The sequence below is a fragment of the Sinohyriopsis cumingii genome, chromosome 17 (assembly GCF_028554795.1).
Source record: "Sinohyriopsis cumingii isolate HCF-2022 chromosome 17, ASM2855479v2, whole genome shotgun sequence".
NCBI classification, from domain to species: Eukaryota; Metazoa; Mollusca; class Bivalvia; order Unionida; family Unionidae; genus Sinohyriopsis; species Sinohyriopsis cumingii.
Genome location: NC_142977.1, coordinates 68,309,809 through 68,330,040, shown reverse-complemented (window position 1 = coordinate 68,330,040; position 20,232 = coordinate 68,309,809). Strand labels below are relative to the sequence as shown.

Here is a 20,232-nt window from a genome sequence, read left to right as displayed (position 1 = left end):
CTTTCAGGTTCTTTCATTAAAATAAGGATCTGTCCTACTCAACAGACCGAATTTGTCCTACTATAAAGACATGACTGAATTTGTCTTACTGTTTGTCCTAATTAGACCATGGATTTGTCCTATTGTCTAGACATGACTTTGTACTAATTAGACCATAATTTGTCTTACTGTTTGTTCTAATCAGACTGGATTTGTCCTACTATCTAGACATGACTGAATTTGTATTACTGTTTCTCCTAATCAGACTGGATTTGTCCTACTGTCTAGACATGATTGAATTTGTATTACTGTTTGTCCTAATCAGACTGAATTTGTCCTACTGTCTAGACATGACTTGTTTTACTGTTTGTCCTAATCGTACTGGATCTGTCCTACTGTCTAGACATGACTGAACTTGTCTTACTGAATGTCCTAATCAGACTGGATTTGTCCTACTGTCTATACATGTCTTATTCTTTGTCCTAACCAGAATGTGGATTTGTCATGCTGTCTAGAAATTACTGAATTTGGCTTACTTTTGTCCTAATCAGACGGTGGATTTGTCCTACAGCCTAGACATGACTGAGCTTGTCTTACTGAATGTCCTAATCAGACTGGATTTGTCCTACTGTCTATACATGACTGAACTTGTCTTACTGTTTGTCCTAATCAGAGTGTGGATTTTTGTCCTACTCACCGTGATGGAATCTGATAACCTGTCTTAGTGGTCTAACAAGACTTGAGACTTGGCCTATGGTCCCATTAAAACAGAAACAGGTTATACAGTCACATAAAACTTAAAAAGACTCCAAGAAGGCAGGAAACTTGTCTTAAGGACTGTTCCAGTAAAACATACATGGTACCCAAGGAAAGCACTTTTAATGTGGGGTACTCACCCATAGAAGCAATTTAGAATTTTCATTTTAATATGAACTCTCTGTAATCAAAAGTACCCAGACATAAATGTTTTAAAAACTGCCTTCCCTGGGTAAAATGTATGTTTAAATGAAACATCCTTAATATGCAAATGAGACAAAGGACTTGTAACACTAATCAAGAAAACTGATAATTTACTGGATTGTGGGTGCAGCATAGTGTTCCTCATTAACCAGCTGTTGTCCTGCTTGTTGGATGGCCTCAATGCGATTCTTGTTTGCTTCCACCTCTGCCTCAAAATTTTGGTGCTTCTGCAATTTGGTCTGCAGGTTTGTTGGGTCCTGAGAACAGAAAAGTAAAACATTTTGAAAACTTTGAAAGAAGAGCTATTTATCCAATTAGCATCAGGTAAAGCTATGACAATTTAGTGAAAAAATATATGTAACATTACATCTACCTTCATAGTATGTACTGTACATCAGAACAGGGGCCCAGAGTGGCCGAGTGGTCTACAGTGCTCTTCGTTATGGATCACTGCCATCTCACCTCTGTCTGCGTGGGTTCAAGTCTCGGATTCAGCCAATGTGGGTATGTGAGAAAGCTTGCCAGTAGCTTCTTGTGGGTCGGTGGTTCTTTCCGGGGTTTTCCCGGGTTCTTCCTCCACCATTAATACTGGCCACCATGTATAGCCTATTGTGTGCTGAAAAATGGTGTTAAACCCTACAACAACAACAAAAACAGAACACTTTCTACTTTTGATTGCAAAATGTATGTGTAACTACTGGCCATACAGGACCTTCCAAGAAATCATGGACTCGAGGACCATTAGTTTAGAGACAGAATGCTAAATAAAATGGACGAAGAAAGCAAGACCTGAATGAGGGAAGAGATAGTGACATAATGAGTGACAGAAATATGCAGAAAATCTGGATCAATGCTTACCAGATAGCTTTCATCAGAGGCAGTCTTGAGTTTCTCATTAATCCAGCCTTTGGTTTCATCACAGTCTCTCTCAAATAGCTGGTACTTGTATGACTCTTCCAAACGTTGTCTCCTCCTTGCTGAGGCCTCATGCAAGTATTTCTTCCTCTGCAGAAGCTGCAAGAGGAATATTTTCATTTATTACATGTTCATGTGAGTGTGTGTGTTACAACTTGACGGCCACAACCTAAGTAACAGAAGAAGCAAAATCAACAAGTTTTGACAAATAATTTCTTAATCAGAGTTACAAAAAGTGAGAGGAACTTACTGTATGATGAAGTGAATACAAAATAACCACAACCAAGTTCTATGCAAGTCCAAAAGAATGGAAAGTTCCATATAAATTTCAAAACCAAAAATGTACGGGTCCACCAAGAATCGCGACATTGTCAAGATGGCATTGTTCAGAACTCCTTTCGATAATTCACAATAGTTCCAGAATGATTTTATAGTCCAAACAATGGACGCTTTCTACTTCCAATGAACAGTCCAAACTAATGTTTTTCCTCTTGAACAATATCTAAGTCAACATAAAACACGTCAGCAGACTTACAACAGGGACCCATAAGAAATGAGGATGACTCCAAAATAAGAATGAATCTGATTGCTCTCCCTGTATGCACCTTCTAGTATGACTATATTTCACAATATACTAAAGGTGACAGATCTTACTACTCAATTTATTTTTTAAATTGCCTATTCACATGACCTAGCCCAACCAATGGAAATTTCTGAATACTTCTAGAACCTTCCAAACCCCATGAGCCAATGAGAAATTACTGAATTCTTCTAGAACCTTCCAAACCCCATCAGCCAGTGAGAAATTAACCTAAAGACGTCATTAAGTCTTATTATTAAGATTATTTTTATCAACTGTCAGAACATATGAAAGCATCTATTTATAGATCCTGTGTAATGTTATGCTCTTAACAGACTCAGGCCATGTAGACAAAATCTAACTAAAGATATTCTGTACAATAAACAGCCATGAATAAAAATAAAAAAAAAATTATATAAAAATCATGTACCTGGAGTTACAAAAAATATAAATATACATAACATATAGCACATCTGCACAATCTTGTCTAATCTGAACTAGATGTGTATGCCATTATGGCCGACACTGCAGACCAAAGTAAACATATTTCAAAACTATATACAACTTGAAAAATTGCTATGCATAAAAAACTACTCAGGTCAATCAGAATTTCGTTTGTCTAACCATCAATTTTTCCTTGAATCCAGTTAAGTTAAATGTGTAAAACAAATTCAAATATTGCTGCAACAACTTAAAAAATGTAATCAGGTCATCTAGATGCAAATACAAATATGCACAACAAATTCCATATATCTAACCTGTGTGTTTTTTCCCCAATGTTTCCGTTAAAATGTCCAAAATGTGCAAATCAAGAACAGAATTTACCATCTTCTGTTTTGGCCAACATATCTCATCGAGTCATCACCCTATGTATGTTTATGCTAAAGTGTGCAAATTTCATGGCTCACAGTCAAATAGCTTTTTTGCTATCATACAAAATGGAATTGTTGCTATCATCCCAAATGGATTAAGTAAGGATGTATGAACTTAAGAGACAGAAGCAAAGCAATATGCTTCCTACTATCACAGTGGGGGGCATACAAATATCAGCAAGGTATATATACAAAGGTCAAGTCCATGGTTCAACTTATCAGTCAGTAACTTGTAATTTAAAAATACCTGTCAGAAATTAAAGTGATTTTATTTTTCTTGTTTGGCAAAACAGTACATTATTGAGAATATTCCAGAATCATATGAAAGAATCCTACTTCCTTCACGACCATTCACTGTGTTTTAAAATTTGAAGATTTTAAACAAAATGAAATCTACAAAAAAAAATTGGTTTCTGAATGGGAGTCTTACCTGGTTTCTTCTGGCTGCCACATCATCTGCAGCATAGTGTTCCTTTTCTATCAAGCTAGTGGCAAACTCGTCCAGAGCCTACAGAGAGAGTTACGAGTCATAATGTTATGTAATTTATGTGATTTAATGACTAAACTTTTCACCATTTTACTCAAGATGGTGAATTGCAACAATACTTTTCAATGTTTAGATTCTGATGCATGACAATGCTTTTGAGAATCACAGACTTAGGAAAGCTGTATGTTCTAAATTTGCATAAATTAAATCAAGTTAACCATTACTCCAACTTCAATTGCAAGGGGATAAATATAGCCGTCAGAAGCAATACACACCTAACGACTAATTGAACACAGCTATGAGAATTGTAAAATTATCATAATTTATCAATTTAATGTCACGTGACCCTGACCATTTCAATTTCATGTCATGTGACCTTGTCCACTGCTCTCTCAATCACAGGCTCAATAAGTAGCTGCATTTCTTCAGTTTTAATGTAACTACAAGTCCATAAAAATTGGATGTGGGAAACTTGTAGAAAGCAGACTTAACACATGGAACCCAAAATGATAATGTTAAGACATGTTCCCTTGATCTTTGACCTCTGGGCTCAAGAATCAATCAAGTGGTATCTCAGCTCCAATGCAAAGTACCAATGAAATCTGAACAAAACTGGAATCCCACAAAAGACTTGTCAAACAGAAACCAAAATTCTGAAAATGCTGGCACAAGTGACCTTTACACTTCAACTCTGGGTCTCAGAATCAATAATGATCTGCCTTGCTAAAACATAGTCTACCAATAAAAGCTGTTGAAAATCCTGTTTTAAAACAAGGGTTATAAGCCAAAAAATCAGGGAAATACCTAAATCCTGAACCCAAACAAAAATTCAAAACTTGAGCAGATCCTTTTGATACAGATTCAACCCACAAAATGAAGTGGTAACAATATACAAGATCTATGCACTGATAGGTTCAGATAAAATACATGTAGTGACATCGAGTAAAGTTTTAGCAGGCACTTTCATCACACATTGCTAAAATCGAGACTGCAAAGAAGAGGTTCAAGACTTCAACCAAAAATAGGCATGTGGACTTAATGAGTCGTAAGCAGGTATTATACTGAATATAGTAGTTTTACAATTAAATTGTTATTTGAATACACAGCAGAGTAATACCTTTGAAGTGAATTCATGACTGTAATTTTAAAAAGGTGGTTAAACATTTTCATTCCTATTTCAATTAATCTTATTTGTCTTCCTCAAGCTTTTGCTTAAATAAACTTACAAGGTTGGCATCCACATAGGTCCATAAAAAGTTATCATGCAAACAAGGTTTTTTATACAAAAGACACAAGTCCAAGTCCAAAATGTTCAAAACTGTGTGCCCAATTTTACAATTTTAATAATGACCTGAAAATCTGGCCAGGTCCTTCACTTGTACATATGTATTCAAAATTGCAACCAAACGTCACTTGTTGACGCTGATCATTTTTTGTACAAACCAAAAAACAGTTTTCTTGTGACAGACATACAGGTAGAAATATGAACCAATGGATAGATGACAAATCAATATTTCCTGGTATGATGAAGAACCCTACACTCCGTAGATCTCATTAAAAAGATAGATCAAAACAAACAATTTCAACTGTTTATTCTGGTTGTATGCTACGTCAGCAAGGTCTAAATGCATATTCCTATTCCAACAATTATATCTATATACCTTATACAAAACAGAAACACGAGAGTTACTGAGATGTTATGATTAGTGTATTTTTGATGCTTCACATTTTACTGCTGTTTCTTCACAACCATTGGTGTGATTTCATTTAGCATATGTTTTTCGTAATGATTCTGGAACAATTCAGAAATATTACAATAAAATTAGCACATTTCTCACCTTGATTTTCTCCTCTTGTGCTAACAAGGATTTCTCAAAGTCATCATGCTTTTTGATGAGTGCCTCAACACTATCCAAAGAGTCACCCAAATCCTCATTGGCGAGGAAAGACTAAAATAAAAATGAAATATTTTTAATTACAAAAAAGCTAGTCATGACCCACATGTCTAGCCTGGCCCTTTGATATAATAACAATCCAATGAGAATGCAATAAAATAGTATTCAAGCAAGAGTCATCTCTAGCTGACATCCCAGTCTGCAGACATATATACTCATTATGAAAAGTACCCTATGGTGCTATGCTCACATATTTTATGACTTTTGCTACTACCCTATAGTCCAGCATTTTCAAATTATATATTATAATACATGCATTACACTTGGTTTCCATTATAATGTCAAAAATAATGAATATGGAATATTCTAAATACAGATAACCCTGACTTAGGCAATAGCTGCATTACCAAAAGTGGTTGCATAACTCGAAATGTTTGGTTTCACTGCCTTGAACCTTCAGTCATACAAACTTAATATGCTTCATTTTGGCCATTTATGAATCATAACTGTTTATTTTAATATTTTAAACATTTAATTATTTTTAGTCTACACCAAACGAAAATCAAATAAAAAAAATTAATATGAAATTATGTTAGCATGAAATACATTTAAGTTAGTCACATGATACCTGTATTAAAATATTCCTCTAATAATCTTGCATAACATGTATTCTAAGTTTGCTTCAATTATCCTGAACGGTTTGAGAATCACATTCCAGAAATGAAATGGTTCACAGACACGGACAGAATTTCAAACAGCAAAATCTTCAACTGGACTTGTCCAATATGTGTTCAAAGTTTCTGAGAAATATCCTGAATAGTTCAAAAATTGTTGTCCAGAAATGAATTTGTGGATGATGGATGGATGGAGTGGCATGAAAAGTGGACAAAAACATAAATTATAATGAAAAAGAAGGATTGTAAAGCAACAACACATGTGGACCAACATTTGAATGTGAATTATAAATACCAAGGCATGTCTGGAACACTAGTCTAGCAATGGCACATCTGGACCACAAGTCTAATATGAATTGTGAATACCAAAGGCATGTCTGGACCACTAGTCTAGTAATGGCACATCTGGACCACAAGTCTAATATGAATTGTGAATACCAAAGGCATGTCTGGACCACAAGTCTAGCAATGGCACATCTGGACCACAAGTCTAATATGAATTGTAAATACCAAAGGCATGTCTGGACCACTAGGCTAGCAATGGCACATCTGGACCACAAGTCTAACATGAACTGTGAATACCAAAGGCATGTCTGGACCACTAGTTTAGTAATGGCACATCTGGACCACAAGTCTAATATGAACTGTGAATACCAAAGGCATGTCTGGACCACTAGTCTAGTAATGGCACATCTGGACCACAAGTCTAATATGAATTGTGAATACCAAAGGCATGTCTGGACCACAAGTCCAGCAATGGCACATCTGGACCACAAGTCTAATATGTATTGTAAATACCAAAGGCATGTCTGGACCACAAGTCTAGCAATGGCACATCTGGACCACAAGTCTAATATGAATTGTAAATACCAAAGGCATGTCTGGACCACAAGTCTAGCAATGGCACATCTGGACCACAAGTCTAATATGAATTGTAAATACCAAAGGCATGTCTGGACCACTAGGCTAGCAATGGCACATCTGGACCACAAGTCTAACATGAACTGTGAATACCAAAGGCATGTCTGGACCACTAGTTTAGTAATGGCACATCTGGACCACAAGTCTAATATGAATTGTGAATACCAAAGGCATGTCTGGACCACTAGTCTAGCAATGGCACATCTGGACCACAAGTCTAATATGAATTGTAAATACCAAAGGCATGTCTGGACCACAAGTCTAGCAATGGCACATCTGGACCACAAGTCTAATATGAATTATAAATAGCAATGGCACAAATGAAGCACAAATCTAATATGAATTGTAAATACCAAAGGCATGTCTGGACCACTAGTCTAGCAATGGCACATCTGGACCACAAGTCTAATATGAATTATAAATAGCAATGGCACATCTGGACTACAAGTCTAATATGAATTATAAATAGCAATGGCACATCTGGACTACAAGTCTAATATGAATTATAAATAGCAATGAATTATAAATAGCAATGGCACAAATGAAGCACAAATCTAATATGAATTGTAAATACCAAAGGCATGTCTGGACCACTAGTCCAGCCAAGGCACATCTGGACAAGTTTAATATGAATTGTTAATACCAATGGCATATCTTGAACACTGGAATAATATAAATTGTAATAGCAATGGCATATCTTGACCACTAGAATATTATAAATTGTAATAGCAATGGCATATCTTGACCACTGGAATAATATAAATTGCAATAGCAATGGCATATCTTGACCACTGAAATAATATAAGCATAAATCTAGTATGAATTGTAAATACCAAAGGCATGTCTGGACCACTAGGCTAGCAATGGCACATCTGGACCACAAGTCTAATATGAATTGTAAATACCAAAGGCATGTCTGGACCACAAGTCTAGCAATGGCACATCTGGACCACAAGTCTAATATGAATTGTAAATACCAAAGGCATGTCTGGACCACTAGTCTAGCAATGGCACATCTGGACCACAAGTCTAATATGATTTATAAATAGCAATGGCACAAATGAAGCACAAATCTAACATGAATTGTAAATACCAAAGGCTACTAGTCCACTAGTCCAGCCAAGGCACATCTGGACAAGTTTAATATGAATTGTTAATACCAATGGCATATCTTGAACACTGGAATAATATAAATTGTAATAGCAATGGCATATCTTGACCACTAGAATATTATAAATTGTAATAGCAATGGCATATCTTGACCACTGGAATAATATAAATTGCAATAGCAATGGCATATCTTGACCACTGGAATAATATAAATTGTAATAGCAATGGCATATCCTGACCACTGGAATAATATAAATTGTAATAGCAATGGCATATCTTGACCACTGGAATAATATAAATTTTAATAGCAATGGCATATCTTGACCACTGGAATAATATAAATTTTAATAGCAATGGCATATCTTGACCACTGGAATAATATAAATTGTAATAGCAATGGCATATCTTGACCACTGGAATAATATAAATTGTAATAGCAATGGCATTTCTTGACCACTGGAATAATATAAATTGTAATAGCAATGGCATATCTTGACCACTGGAATAATATAAATTGTAATAGCAACGGTATATCTTGACCACTGGAATAATATAAATTGAAATAGCAATGACATATCTTGACCACAAAGATGAATGACAGAAATAAGGACAAAAACAGGAAAAAAGGGAACTAAATTGTGAAAAGCAAAACATATTTAGACCAATATTGTAACATGTACCATGTCTCATAAAGATATGCATTGTGAAAGTTATGTTCTATAACTGAATATTTTTTGGACAGACAGATGGACATAATGGCAACTATATCCCCACCCCTTTTAAATACAGGGAAGGGATATAACCAAGTTTAAGGACAGACAGACAAATGAACACACATAGATAATTCTTTTGAATGAATTGACACACAATGGAGACAACATTTTTTGAACGAATGGACACATATACACAACTCTTTTGAGTGAATTTAGATAGAGATAACATTTTGGAGTTAATGGATGTACACACACTTCTGAGTGAATGGCACAATCACATAAACAAAGATAACATTTCTGAGAGAATGGACATACACAAAGATAATTCTAAACGAATGGACATATATACACACAGAGAGAGACAATTCTTTCGAGTGAATTGACACACACATAGATAACACTTCCGAGTGAATGGACATGTACAAAGATAATTCTTGACTGAATGGTCATACATACACACAGATAATAGTGAATGTACAACACACACACATACACATACACACACACACACTGAAAACTTGAGTGAATTGACACACACACACATAGAAAACAGTAGTGAATGGACACGTAACTCTTGACAATGAATGGACATGCACACACATACACATAGATAACTCCTCTGTGTAATGGACTTGCACATACACATAGATAATTCTTCTGTGTAATGGACATGCACATGCACATACACAGATATATCTTTGGAGTGGATGGACACACATGTGACTGGACATGCATACATGCAGATAACTCTTCTGAGCTTCCTCTTAAGTGGGCTTGACAAAAATGTATTTATTTAAACGAACCTACAGACATTTACTGTAGTTAACATATGGGTCTTTTCAATGAAAGAAAGACAATTCCATTACTTTTCTTGTATTTCTGGACCACAAACAAAACCATGTTAATAATGCATCCGACATCTTCATAATAAAAGCAATGATGAGCTGCAAAACTTACACAATCAAACATTTAATACAATTTAAACATAAAACATTTCACTGTTCTATTACACACACACACTCACATATATATATCATATATATGTACCTCCTGCTTGGTCATCCATGCATCAGCTTGCTCTGTGTCACGGTAAAACAACTGGAGGTCCAAACACTGGTCATACAGAAGCATACGCTCCTCCCAAAGCTCATACAGGCTGGCTTTCTCTGACAGCAGTGTCTGAAGCTGAAATTGGACAGTATACAATGCTTTGGCATTTCTTCTATCAGTTAAATTTGAACATGTGACTGATGCTTTGGAATCAATTCTCACGCCAATCCAATGTAATTCATCTGCCTTATGTTCAACTGACAATTATTTAAGATAATATCCAAAATGGGGACATATTTCAACTCTCTCCAATAAATTTCACATTACTACAAAAACTTAGATAAATTCTTCAATATAAAAACATGTAGTTCTAGTGTATGGCAGATAAAAAAATGAAAATATTATATACATGTATATAAAATAATAGATATTGGTAAACATACTTAATCTATAGAGTCCAATATTTTATATAAACAGCACTCTTTGAACAGGTCCAAAACCTTCTCTGGTAGTACTTCATCAAAAAGTTTCCTAAATGAGTTCACATCTCACATGGTGGAAGTCAATACAATGAGTAAGAATGTGTTCTACTGACAAGATAAGCTCTCTGGTCAAGTTTCACTATTCAGGAGGTATCCATACATCAGGTGTGTTCAATACACGAGTGGCACAATACCACCTCATTTCTGTGATTTGTTCTATACAATTCAAGCTACTCTCCAATGATGGGTCTGATGACCAGAACCTGTTTGTGGAGTTTCATTCCACATGTTCAGCCATGTATACAGAGAGTGCTGAGTCACATAATGGATCTACATTCTGAAACAGGTGACTGCAAGACAGCTCAGACTGATTTATCTACCCTTTAAATACCGTTAATACCAATATGACCAGGCAGTAAACAGTACAGAACAATTGTCTAAATTTGTGAGAAAATTATGTCTGTAACACTTGGGAAATTAATGGGTTGTCAAATTAAAAATTCTGCAAGGCTTTCAGTGAGGAGGAAATGAAATCCAAACCAAAATGAAATCTGTATTTTCTGTTGTGGAGTTTTTGAAAGAATTCAAAAATACAAGTATAGCTGTCATCTCCACAGTAAAATAAAGGCCAACCTAGATAGTGATTAGACATCTTGGACATGAAATCAATCAAACACTGCTAATTAGATCCAGCCATATCCATTTTACTATCCAGAGAGACAGAAACAGTACATTTGGTAGGATTCTGGAAAACCCCAAGAAGAACCACCAAGCCACAGGAAGCTACTGGCAAGCTTTCTCACGTAACCACATTGTACTAGCCAAGACTCAAACTTTACGCAGAGGTGATATCTCAGTGATCTGTGAAGGCGAGTATCTTACACCACACAGCCAAGTTGGGCCCATATATACATGTACATCAACACATGTACACACAGTTATGATAGCAAATCCCAAGTACAGTTATACTTTCTAACTTACTTACAGCAAGAACACTAATCTGCTTATTACATTGGCCAAACATATCAACATCGTAAGGGGGGGGGGGGGCCTGAAAAATCCTACCTTTTCTTTCACATCATCAGCTGCAAAGTGATCTGATTCTACTAGTTTATTTCCTGCCTCTAATGTGGCACTGAAGCTGTCCTGACGAGCATCTATTTCTCCCTGGAATGTAAAATTAAGATTCAGTGAATGATGTGGATTTGAACACTAGAACCAAACCATATCACTTCCTTTTGTAATAGTAAATGTAATCTGGAGGCCTACAATGTTTTTTTTATATATATTATACAAAGAAGCAGTCAATTTGACATAGGAATTTGCAATGGATCATACCAATTAAAATTTGTAATGAACCGTATCCAATTAAAATGTTGCAATGAATCATTTCCTTTAAAATTTTGTAACAGATGATTCCATTTAAAATTTGTAATGGAACATTCCATTTAAAGTTTGTAATGGATCATTCCATTTAAAATTAGCTGTTTCAGATTAATCACCTCATACCTCTGACTATGCATACCAAGTAAATACACAATTAATCTGAGACAAATTTAATTTTAAAAGTTGCTATAAAGATAAGAAAAACGAAGCAGGTCATAATCTATGCATCCAAACATACAGACAAAATTATATTTGTCCACCTCACCCAATATTCCTACATTGAGCTCAAAGCAAATATTTGAAAATCTTCCTGAAGTTTAAAATTGAGCTGATTTGTTGAAATAATGAAACATTGCTGTAATGATCTGAAAATCAAACCACGTTATCTAGATATGAATATAAACAAGCCAACAAAACCACATTTGTCTACCTCAAGTGGTTTTAACCTACTTATGAAAATAAATATTTTGTCAATAACAAATCCAAGTAAAAACAGTTCAAAAATGTATATAAAATATAAAAACTGCTGTACTGGCCTTATAATTAATAACAGCTATCTACTCTTGATTATGACAGTGTATGCAAAATTTCATATAGTTCTTGTGCTATTACACTAAAATGAATTCAGGACAAAAACTGTATTTAAGAAATACAGCAGCAAAGCAATAAGTTCCCCTCTGCTTTCATAGTGGAGGTATACAAATTTAGTAATAAAACATTTGTCAAATCATTAAATTAAATTTTTTTGTTGCATTTCTAACTTATTCAGTCCAAAAAAATATACTGCCCTTCACTGTGTTGAAATGGACTTGTCTGTATTTGCAAGCAACAACAAATTGTTCTGTTGACCTATAAAAAGGAAGATACCTTGTGTTCCTGGTGCCTTTCCTTAAGTGCCTCTGCACCTGCCACATCCTTGGCTAAGTCATCCGCAGAGATGATGGCTTTCATATCATGGATCCAGGAAACAAGGTCACGGAAGTCTGCTAGGAATCGATGGAGATAGTACGAATCATCTAGGCGAGATTTCCTCTCTGCAGCCTGAAAATTAGGATCAGAAGATAGCAAGTGGGCATGGGATCACTTACCTGGTTGATATCTGCCTAATATTCAAATATAATAACAGTTGGCAAGGGAGTCTGGATCAATGGGATGCTTTCTTTAAAACTTTCTTCCAATCATGTTTATTACGGGCTGTTCCATTTAAACATATACATTACCCAGAGAAGGCAGTTTTTAACAAATTTATGCTAGGGTACTTTGATTTCAAAGACTTCATATTGACATGACAAGAAAATTCTATACTGCATCAATACATGAGTAACCCTAAATAAAGTGCCTTCACTGGGTCCCTGATATCTTTTACTGCAATAGCCCAAAGTAGGCAAAACAATTATTTTTTAAAATTTTCTCTATCTTATATTTCCATCCATCTCTGATGGCATATCAGCAACATTTTCTGAAAGCTCTTTCTACTTGGATGTTCTCTATAAAATTTAGTCTATAAAATTTGGTCACATTCAGTTGAGCACTTTTTTGGGGGGAAAAGCTGATTAAATGTTTTTCTATTTGTTGTTCTTGTTGTTGTTCTAGGGTTTAATGCCATTTTTCAGCACAAGAAAGGCTATACATGGCGGCCAGTATAACTGGTGGAGGAAGAACCCAGGAAAACCCAGGGAAGAACCACCATCCCACGAGAAGCTACTGACAGGCTTTCCCATGTACCCACGTTTATCTATTTGTAGCAATGTACAGGCTCATCAATATCATTTGTACAAAACTGAAAGCCATTTATGCATAAATGTATCTTCTGTCAATTTTGGTCATAATCTGCTAACCAGTTTTGGAAAAGAAGTCATTTCAAGTTTGTTATACTTCTAGTAATGATGGCAGATTAGCATCCATGAAATAAATTTAAAAATGTTTATGCTCTCTGCCCAATCTGGTAAATATTGATAAAGTTTTTGCAAAGTTTAAAACAGCAACTGTTAATGGGTGCAAAAAATTGGATGGACATAGGACCAAACCATATGCTCACTTGGTCTTGTGGCTACATGAGCTAACAACCAACCACAACAAAACAAACAGCCATCATCATCAAGCAAATAAAAAATAGTGTTACAGTATAAATTATCCATCAGAAATACCAGGACGAGATTAAAATCTGTTGACAATTGAGACAATTTTCTAGAATGGAAACTCTAGGGAGACAAAAAAACAATACTAACAGAAAGATCATTATTGATGGTTCTGAAGGACTCGCAGTACTAATTCAGTTCCCATAGTAAACTTATCCAAAACCCATGATATTAAAAATTCAATGACTTAAAATTTTTGAGTGCTCATGATCAAACCTATATTTATCAGTATAGATGAAACCTGGATGTCAGCTTCTGTGTAGAGGAAAGAATGAGAGCCATAGCATTTTCTGGACCTGCATGTGTTTGAAACATGTGCTTTCAATTCTGCGCCAAAGAGTCAGGTGCTAATTTTAGTAATGAGTGTCCAAACTAATGACTGTTAAAGGACTTAAATTCCATGTATAAAAAATGTCTCTATTCTTTTTCACTTACAACTAGGATAAGCTCTCAAAAGATTCTTTTTCCTACAACATAACTTACATTATTAACCAATCCTGGTGAACCTATCCCATATATACTCTATTTTAGGTTCACCCATTTCCAGGCTGGTTCCCAGTGTGTCCAGAATGGTGACTAAGGTACCAATGATTACTAATGTGAACGTCTGAGTGCATTTTTTCAGGGATGATTTTGGTCTAATTTTAAAGATATGTCACTCACCTCTCTCACTGGTTAAATATTGTAAAATTTAAAGGCTAGAGACAGCAAATTACTGTGATGTATGCATAAGTGAAAATAAAAACGAAAATCTCCTGAAAAGTCATTTACTTGATTCCTTGTGTCTCTAAACTTATTTTCAAGGTGAGCCAACTTTGGTGTTTATAATATTTTCCCCACTGGTGTGGGGTCTAGGACATCACTACCTGTTGTCTTGGCACCCTTCCATTTAGTCTTCTTGGGACTCCAAATTTCAAGGTTAATCATGTTCTGTAAGCATAATTCTCTGAACAAGCAGACATTCAAGTTCTAGCCAATTATAATGGCTCTAAATTCAAAAGAAGAAGCTGAACAATAAGCAAGGTTGTTATGCTCTACCTTGGTTTTAAGACTTCTCCAGTTGTCCTCTATCTCATGCTGTTTGGAATCGATCTGATCAGCCTGGTCTCTATGGATGTCCATCAGTCTCTTGGCTTCAGTACCCAAGGCTGTAACCTGAAAACAGACCAGTAGAATTTTAGGCACGGACAAAGACTTCCTTGAGTAGTGTGCAAGGTAGTTTTCATTTGTAAAACCAATGTGCATCTCAAAATGATTTATTACATTATGATGATAATGACATGAGATTACTTGTTACACTAATGTAACACTAAGAGTTCTGGGAGAGATTTGTCCTGAAATAATCTGTTGTGATTGTCTCTGTAAATGCATAAGAAAAACTTCTAAAATTTTAATAAACAGAATAATGCTCATTTGAAAAAAAATGATAGTCTTGAGACTTTTGGAAATCTTTAGCAATTTATGAGCTCTTGTAAATTAGCTGTGCAGAAGTATAACAATAATAATAATAATAATAATTTTTAAAATAATTGTCATACTGTAATAATTCATTCACCAAAATACAGTATATACTCACCTATAGAGTCACATTGCACACAATCCTGATCTGCAGTAGCATAATGCACCTGCAGATCTGGGTCTTTGTTGTTTGTTCTACTGATTACTCATAACAAAATACACAGACCCAGATCTCAAGTACATTATCTGAAAGCAGATCTGGGTCAGTACACTTTGCAGTTGGACTTGACTTATAAATGAGTATATACAACTTGTAAGTGACTATAGACAGTATCCTTTTCTTTCTGTAACTGACCTATTGTCATGACATTTGTGCCAGTTTTGATAATTTTTAAAAACTAATTCAGCCATTATTTTATGAGCAATTAGTGACACATACTTTTCTAAGTAATGAATGATCATCAATAATAATGTACGTATATACTGTCCTTGGAAAACACATTCACACTGATGATTGTTTACAATGAACTAAAATTGAGCAAAACTTTTGCACAATGAAAAGCAATTGATGAGATACCAATTATTCCAGTAAAACCTGACCTAAAGGATACCTAATTTAAATAGATTTTCTGAATATGGTTTTCTATGACTCCATAATCAGTAAGTCAATATGCAGCAAGCACCTGTTCATGACACTGAACAAGACAGTCAATGATGATGTCTCATAAATGTAGGTTTTACAGTAAATAATTCATCCAATTATTTAACATTAGCTAAAATTCCATTTTAATAAACAAACTCTAATGGTCTTGTATAGTTTTAAGTAAGCAGTTCTCAAGTCCTTGAACTAAAGGACATATATGTATAACAAATTTCTGAGAATAAAATACAACATAGTCTGTAATCTGTAATCATGCACTGGTAACAATACAATAATACATCTTTTTCCTAAAACCAATGCATTCTTACTATTAAAATTCCTTGCTATACCAAATGATTTGGGGTCTACAGAAATTGTTCATCGTAATGAAGAATTTTTTTATCAAATACTCATTTGGAAGTCCAAATTTGGCATTCATTATGTTGGAGAATTCATAAGACATGGTTCCCACACTTTTCTAAAGATAAATTTAAGGCGTCATTTCCAGGGGTTTTCCAGGATGAAATTATTTTTTTCAAGGTTCAGATATGACCATTAATGAATGGAATTAAAGAACATATTAGATAATAAAACATACATTTTCTAAATCTAAAGATGGTTCTCTTTCAAGACTCTCCAAAACATGTAAGCCAGAAGAGATAATCATGAACAAAACCACAAAATGTATCACACAAAACAAGTTTGATTACAGTCCGATAAAGTGGCATCTAAAGTCATTTCAATGTACAAAATGAAAATTCTAACTTTATTTAGCTGACCTGCATTATGTTGCAAAGTGGGAACAACATAATGAACATAAATGAGTTTTATTTCCTTTCAAACCTTTAGCTCTCTAGCAATATATTTACATATATGCATCTTATAGAAAGTAAACATTTCCTTTAGAGTATAAAAAAACAATAAACACAAATAATTAGAATCTTGTCTTGTAATGAAGAGTTTAACACTGAATTTATGTGCAATTAAAATCCCAAAGAAGATTTTTTTCAAACAAACTAATCTCCCTAAGACAATCTGGTTAAAAAACATTTTCAAAAGGGTTGATTTAAAGTTTGACTGCTGTATAAAAAGGGACTAAATTTTCTGTAAAACAAACTTGTCTTCTTGTAATTCGTTACCCCAGTCCCCAAACCTGTACCGATACAGGGACTGACCTTGTTTTTTTAATACATAATACAAGCGACGACAAATTCTCATTTCAGCTCTGATATTCAACAGTTTGGACTACAAATTTGGTTTAAAACGAACAGCACTCTGTTTTCTAATCAAGTTTCCTCGAATATCCCCACCCCATTTGTCATATTTGGACATTTATGTTGTGGTGTGGGGTTGTTGCAATTGCATATCAAAGATTTGGAATTTGCAGCCAATGTGCAGTAGCGACATATGGTAGTCGCTTACCTGCGGTCCATAAAAATTTAAACTTATATTGGCTTGTACCTGCATGAAATTGATAGGAAAATGATTTATTTTCTCAGAAATGGCAAGTATTATATGGCAAAAATGAAACCTGAAATGGTACTCACCATTTGCATTACTAGTCACTTCACAAATCTCAAACAACAACACTGGAGGTCCATTAGTCACATGATATTAACAACAATCTCCCTTTTAATGTTGTTGCAGAGAAATTCAGATATATATAATGAAAAGGGAGATACTTTCTGTAAAAACCATCAATCTGGCCAGTCTGAAAACCTCAACCTGGTAGTCACGTGATACAACTCCATAAGTTTTTCTCGGAATATATAAATATGGAAAAAAAATTGTGTTTACTCATTTTTTTATTTTTAATACTACAACCAGTATACGACTTTCATTTAATATATTTTTATTTTTGCTCTACAACCTCTGAAATTGTGGGTGTTAAATTTGTGGACTTATGCGACTAGCAATGCAAATCGCATGTACCAGGTCACATTTCATCAATAACGTAGTTTTATCTTGTCTTCCAGCAGATTAAAGACAGAACAATTTTAATACAATATCTGAGAAAAGAAGTAATTTTCAAATCCATTTCATGCATGTATCACTTGATCAAACATTTAAAGTTTGCTAAGCTATCTGTTAAACGGCTATGCTTTGCCACCAAAATTTGCCTATTGTGATGCTAGAGTGGTTTTCATACCTTCCACGTAAGGAAAGATACAGATATCAAGCTGACTTTGAAAATAAAAGTCTACTAGACAAATCTAATCTACTGAGCATTTGGATTGACACAGCATACATGTTTAATGCAAGCACCCAAATGATCCATACTGCACTCCGAACATTCTGGTTAGAACTTGATACATTTAACTCGCGCTCAGTTTAGTTATGACTCAATTACGTAATTGTTCCAGGCATCAAGCAGTTGTGAAAAATTCCCTGGTTTTTCGTGGTTGGGAAAAAAAATTACAATTTCTCCTGACTTTTTCATGATTTCCAGGTAGCATGGGAACCCTGATAATAACAAAGCTGTAATAGTGAGGGATCACTATAATCTGCAGGAAAATTAAAATTATAAAGTTCTAAATAAAATAGAGAATCAAAGACAATCATCCCAAACGAATGTATTATTAAAGATACAAAGTTCTGACCTATATCTTGCTGCAGTCATATATAAACAAGTGAACATAAAAACTGATAAGAATACTTTTTTAATATACCTTTTCATTCAGTGCAGCGAGATCTCTCTCGACTCCCTCATGTTTTCTCTGCAAAGCCTGCACACTGGCAAGATCTCGGCCATAATCATCTGTGGACAGAATAGCATCCTTCTCCATAATCCAGGCAATGGTCTCATCAGCATCCCTGGAAAAAGGATCAAAGTGTTACTGTCTGAACCTAAGAATCAATAAAGTGTGTCTGATTCAACACAGTGTCAAAACAACGGCATGCCTTGAATATAACTTTCAGGCAACACAAATAGGTCAAGATCACTGCAAATGGCCAAGAATGTGATGTAAGCTTGATGGCATGGATATAAGTGAGTGGTACTTTTTTAGTGTGTGTTTAACAGCACAGCAATAACTGTAGGTTATTTAGTGTTCAGGCAATTGGAATATACTACCTCTATCAAGGACACACCACACCTGGGCTGATCCATGATAGGATTTGATACGAGTAAACAAAAAGCAACATTGGAATATCAAATAAATTTTCATATTTTCTTTCCTATTTTATCATACAAAACGACAACTTTCTGTGTGAAGAAAACACCAATGAATTAAAGGTAATTGTTATTACATCATGTCAGACTTTAATAGCATGATACTCCATGGCCAAATAAATGTGAATGTTCAGAGTCTATTCAAGGTCACAATCTACTGAGATTCACACTAAGTTTACAAAACATCACACCAATAAATCAACCAAATGCACTAATATCTTGCATAATCTTGTAAGCCTGGCTTTTGTTACTTTTTTAAAATCTCCCCTGTACTTAGAAATGTACACGTTTTTTTCATACGAAGTTAGGGGGAAGCTACCTTTAATTTTCAGTTCTTGAATAGACCCTGACCGTAATGTGATCAAATAAATATCAAATATCTGACAAAATACCTATTAAAAAAGAAATATCAAATAACTGACAACATACCTATTAAACCTCTGAATTTCATGTGCTCCGAAAAGTTTCTCTTGTCTGAGTAATGAGAGCTGCTTCAGGCGCTGCCATGCTTCGTTTACTTCCTGTCATGGGATGACAACAAGAACAGGTTAATTACTGTTAATCACAATATTTTCACAGCAAATTTTCAAGACTATGGCAAATTCAGCATATTCTGACACCAAAAAGTCATTCTTATAAACAGATTTAGATTATTACTCCCCTTCTGTTTACTGGTTTTTAATAAGGAATTCCTTTAATTTATTCCAACAAGATTTACTCCCCTTGAGTATTCTTCTGATAAAAGAATACTTTATTTACAGACTGCTGTTCAAATTGTTGTGCTACTGCTTTGAAAGATT

At 34.7% G+C, this 20,232-nt stretch overlaps 1 protein-coding gene across 7 annotated transcripts in view; it reads right to left on the bottom strand.

The window, feature by feature from the left end:
- Positions 1-20,232, bottom strand: part of LOC149779168 (spectrin alpha chain-like) — a 125,054-nt gene that overhangs the window by 72,413 nt on the left and 32,409 nt on the right. For all 7 annotated transcript variants that reach the window (XM_089939732.1, XM_089939735.1, XM_089939737.1 and 4 more), the window contains 10 exons: positions 19,862-19,953; positions 18,930-19,074; positions 15,201-15,317; positions 12,892-13,065; positions 11,704-11,805; positions 10,154-10,291; positions 5,632-5,742; positions 3,737-3,814; positions 1,798-1,953; positions 1,054-1,196 (listed from right to left, as the gene is read on the bottom strand). In XM_089939732.1, coding sequence (XP_089795858.1) covers positions 1,054-1,196; positions 1,798-1,953; positions 3,737-3,814; positions 5,632-5,742; positions 10,154-10,291; positions 11,704-11,805; positions 12,892-13,065; positions 15,201-15,317; positions 18,930-19,074; positions 19,862-19,953 — 1,256 coding nt within the window. The remainder of the gene's footprint in view (positions 1-1,053; positions 1,197-1,797; positions 1,954-3,736; positions 3,815-5,631; positions 5,743-10,153; positions 10,292-11,703; positions 11,806-12,891; positions 13,066-15,200; positions 15,318-18,929; positions 19,075-19,861; positions 19,954-20,232) is intronic.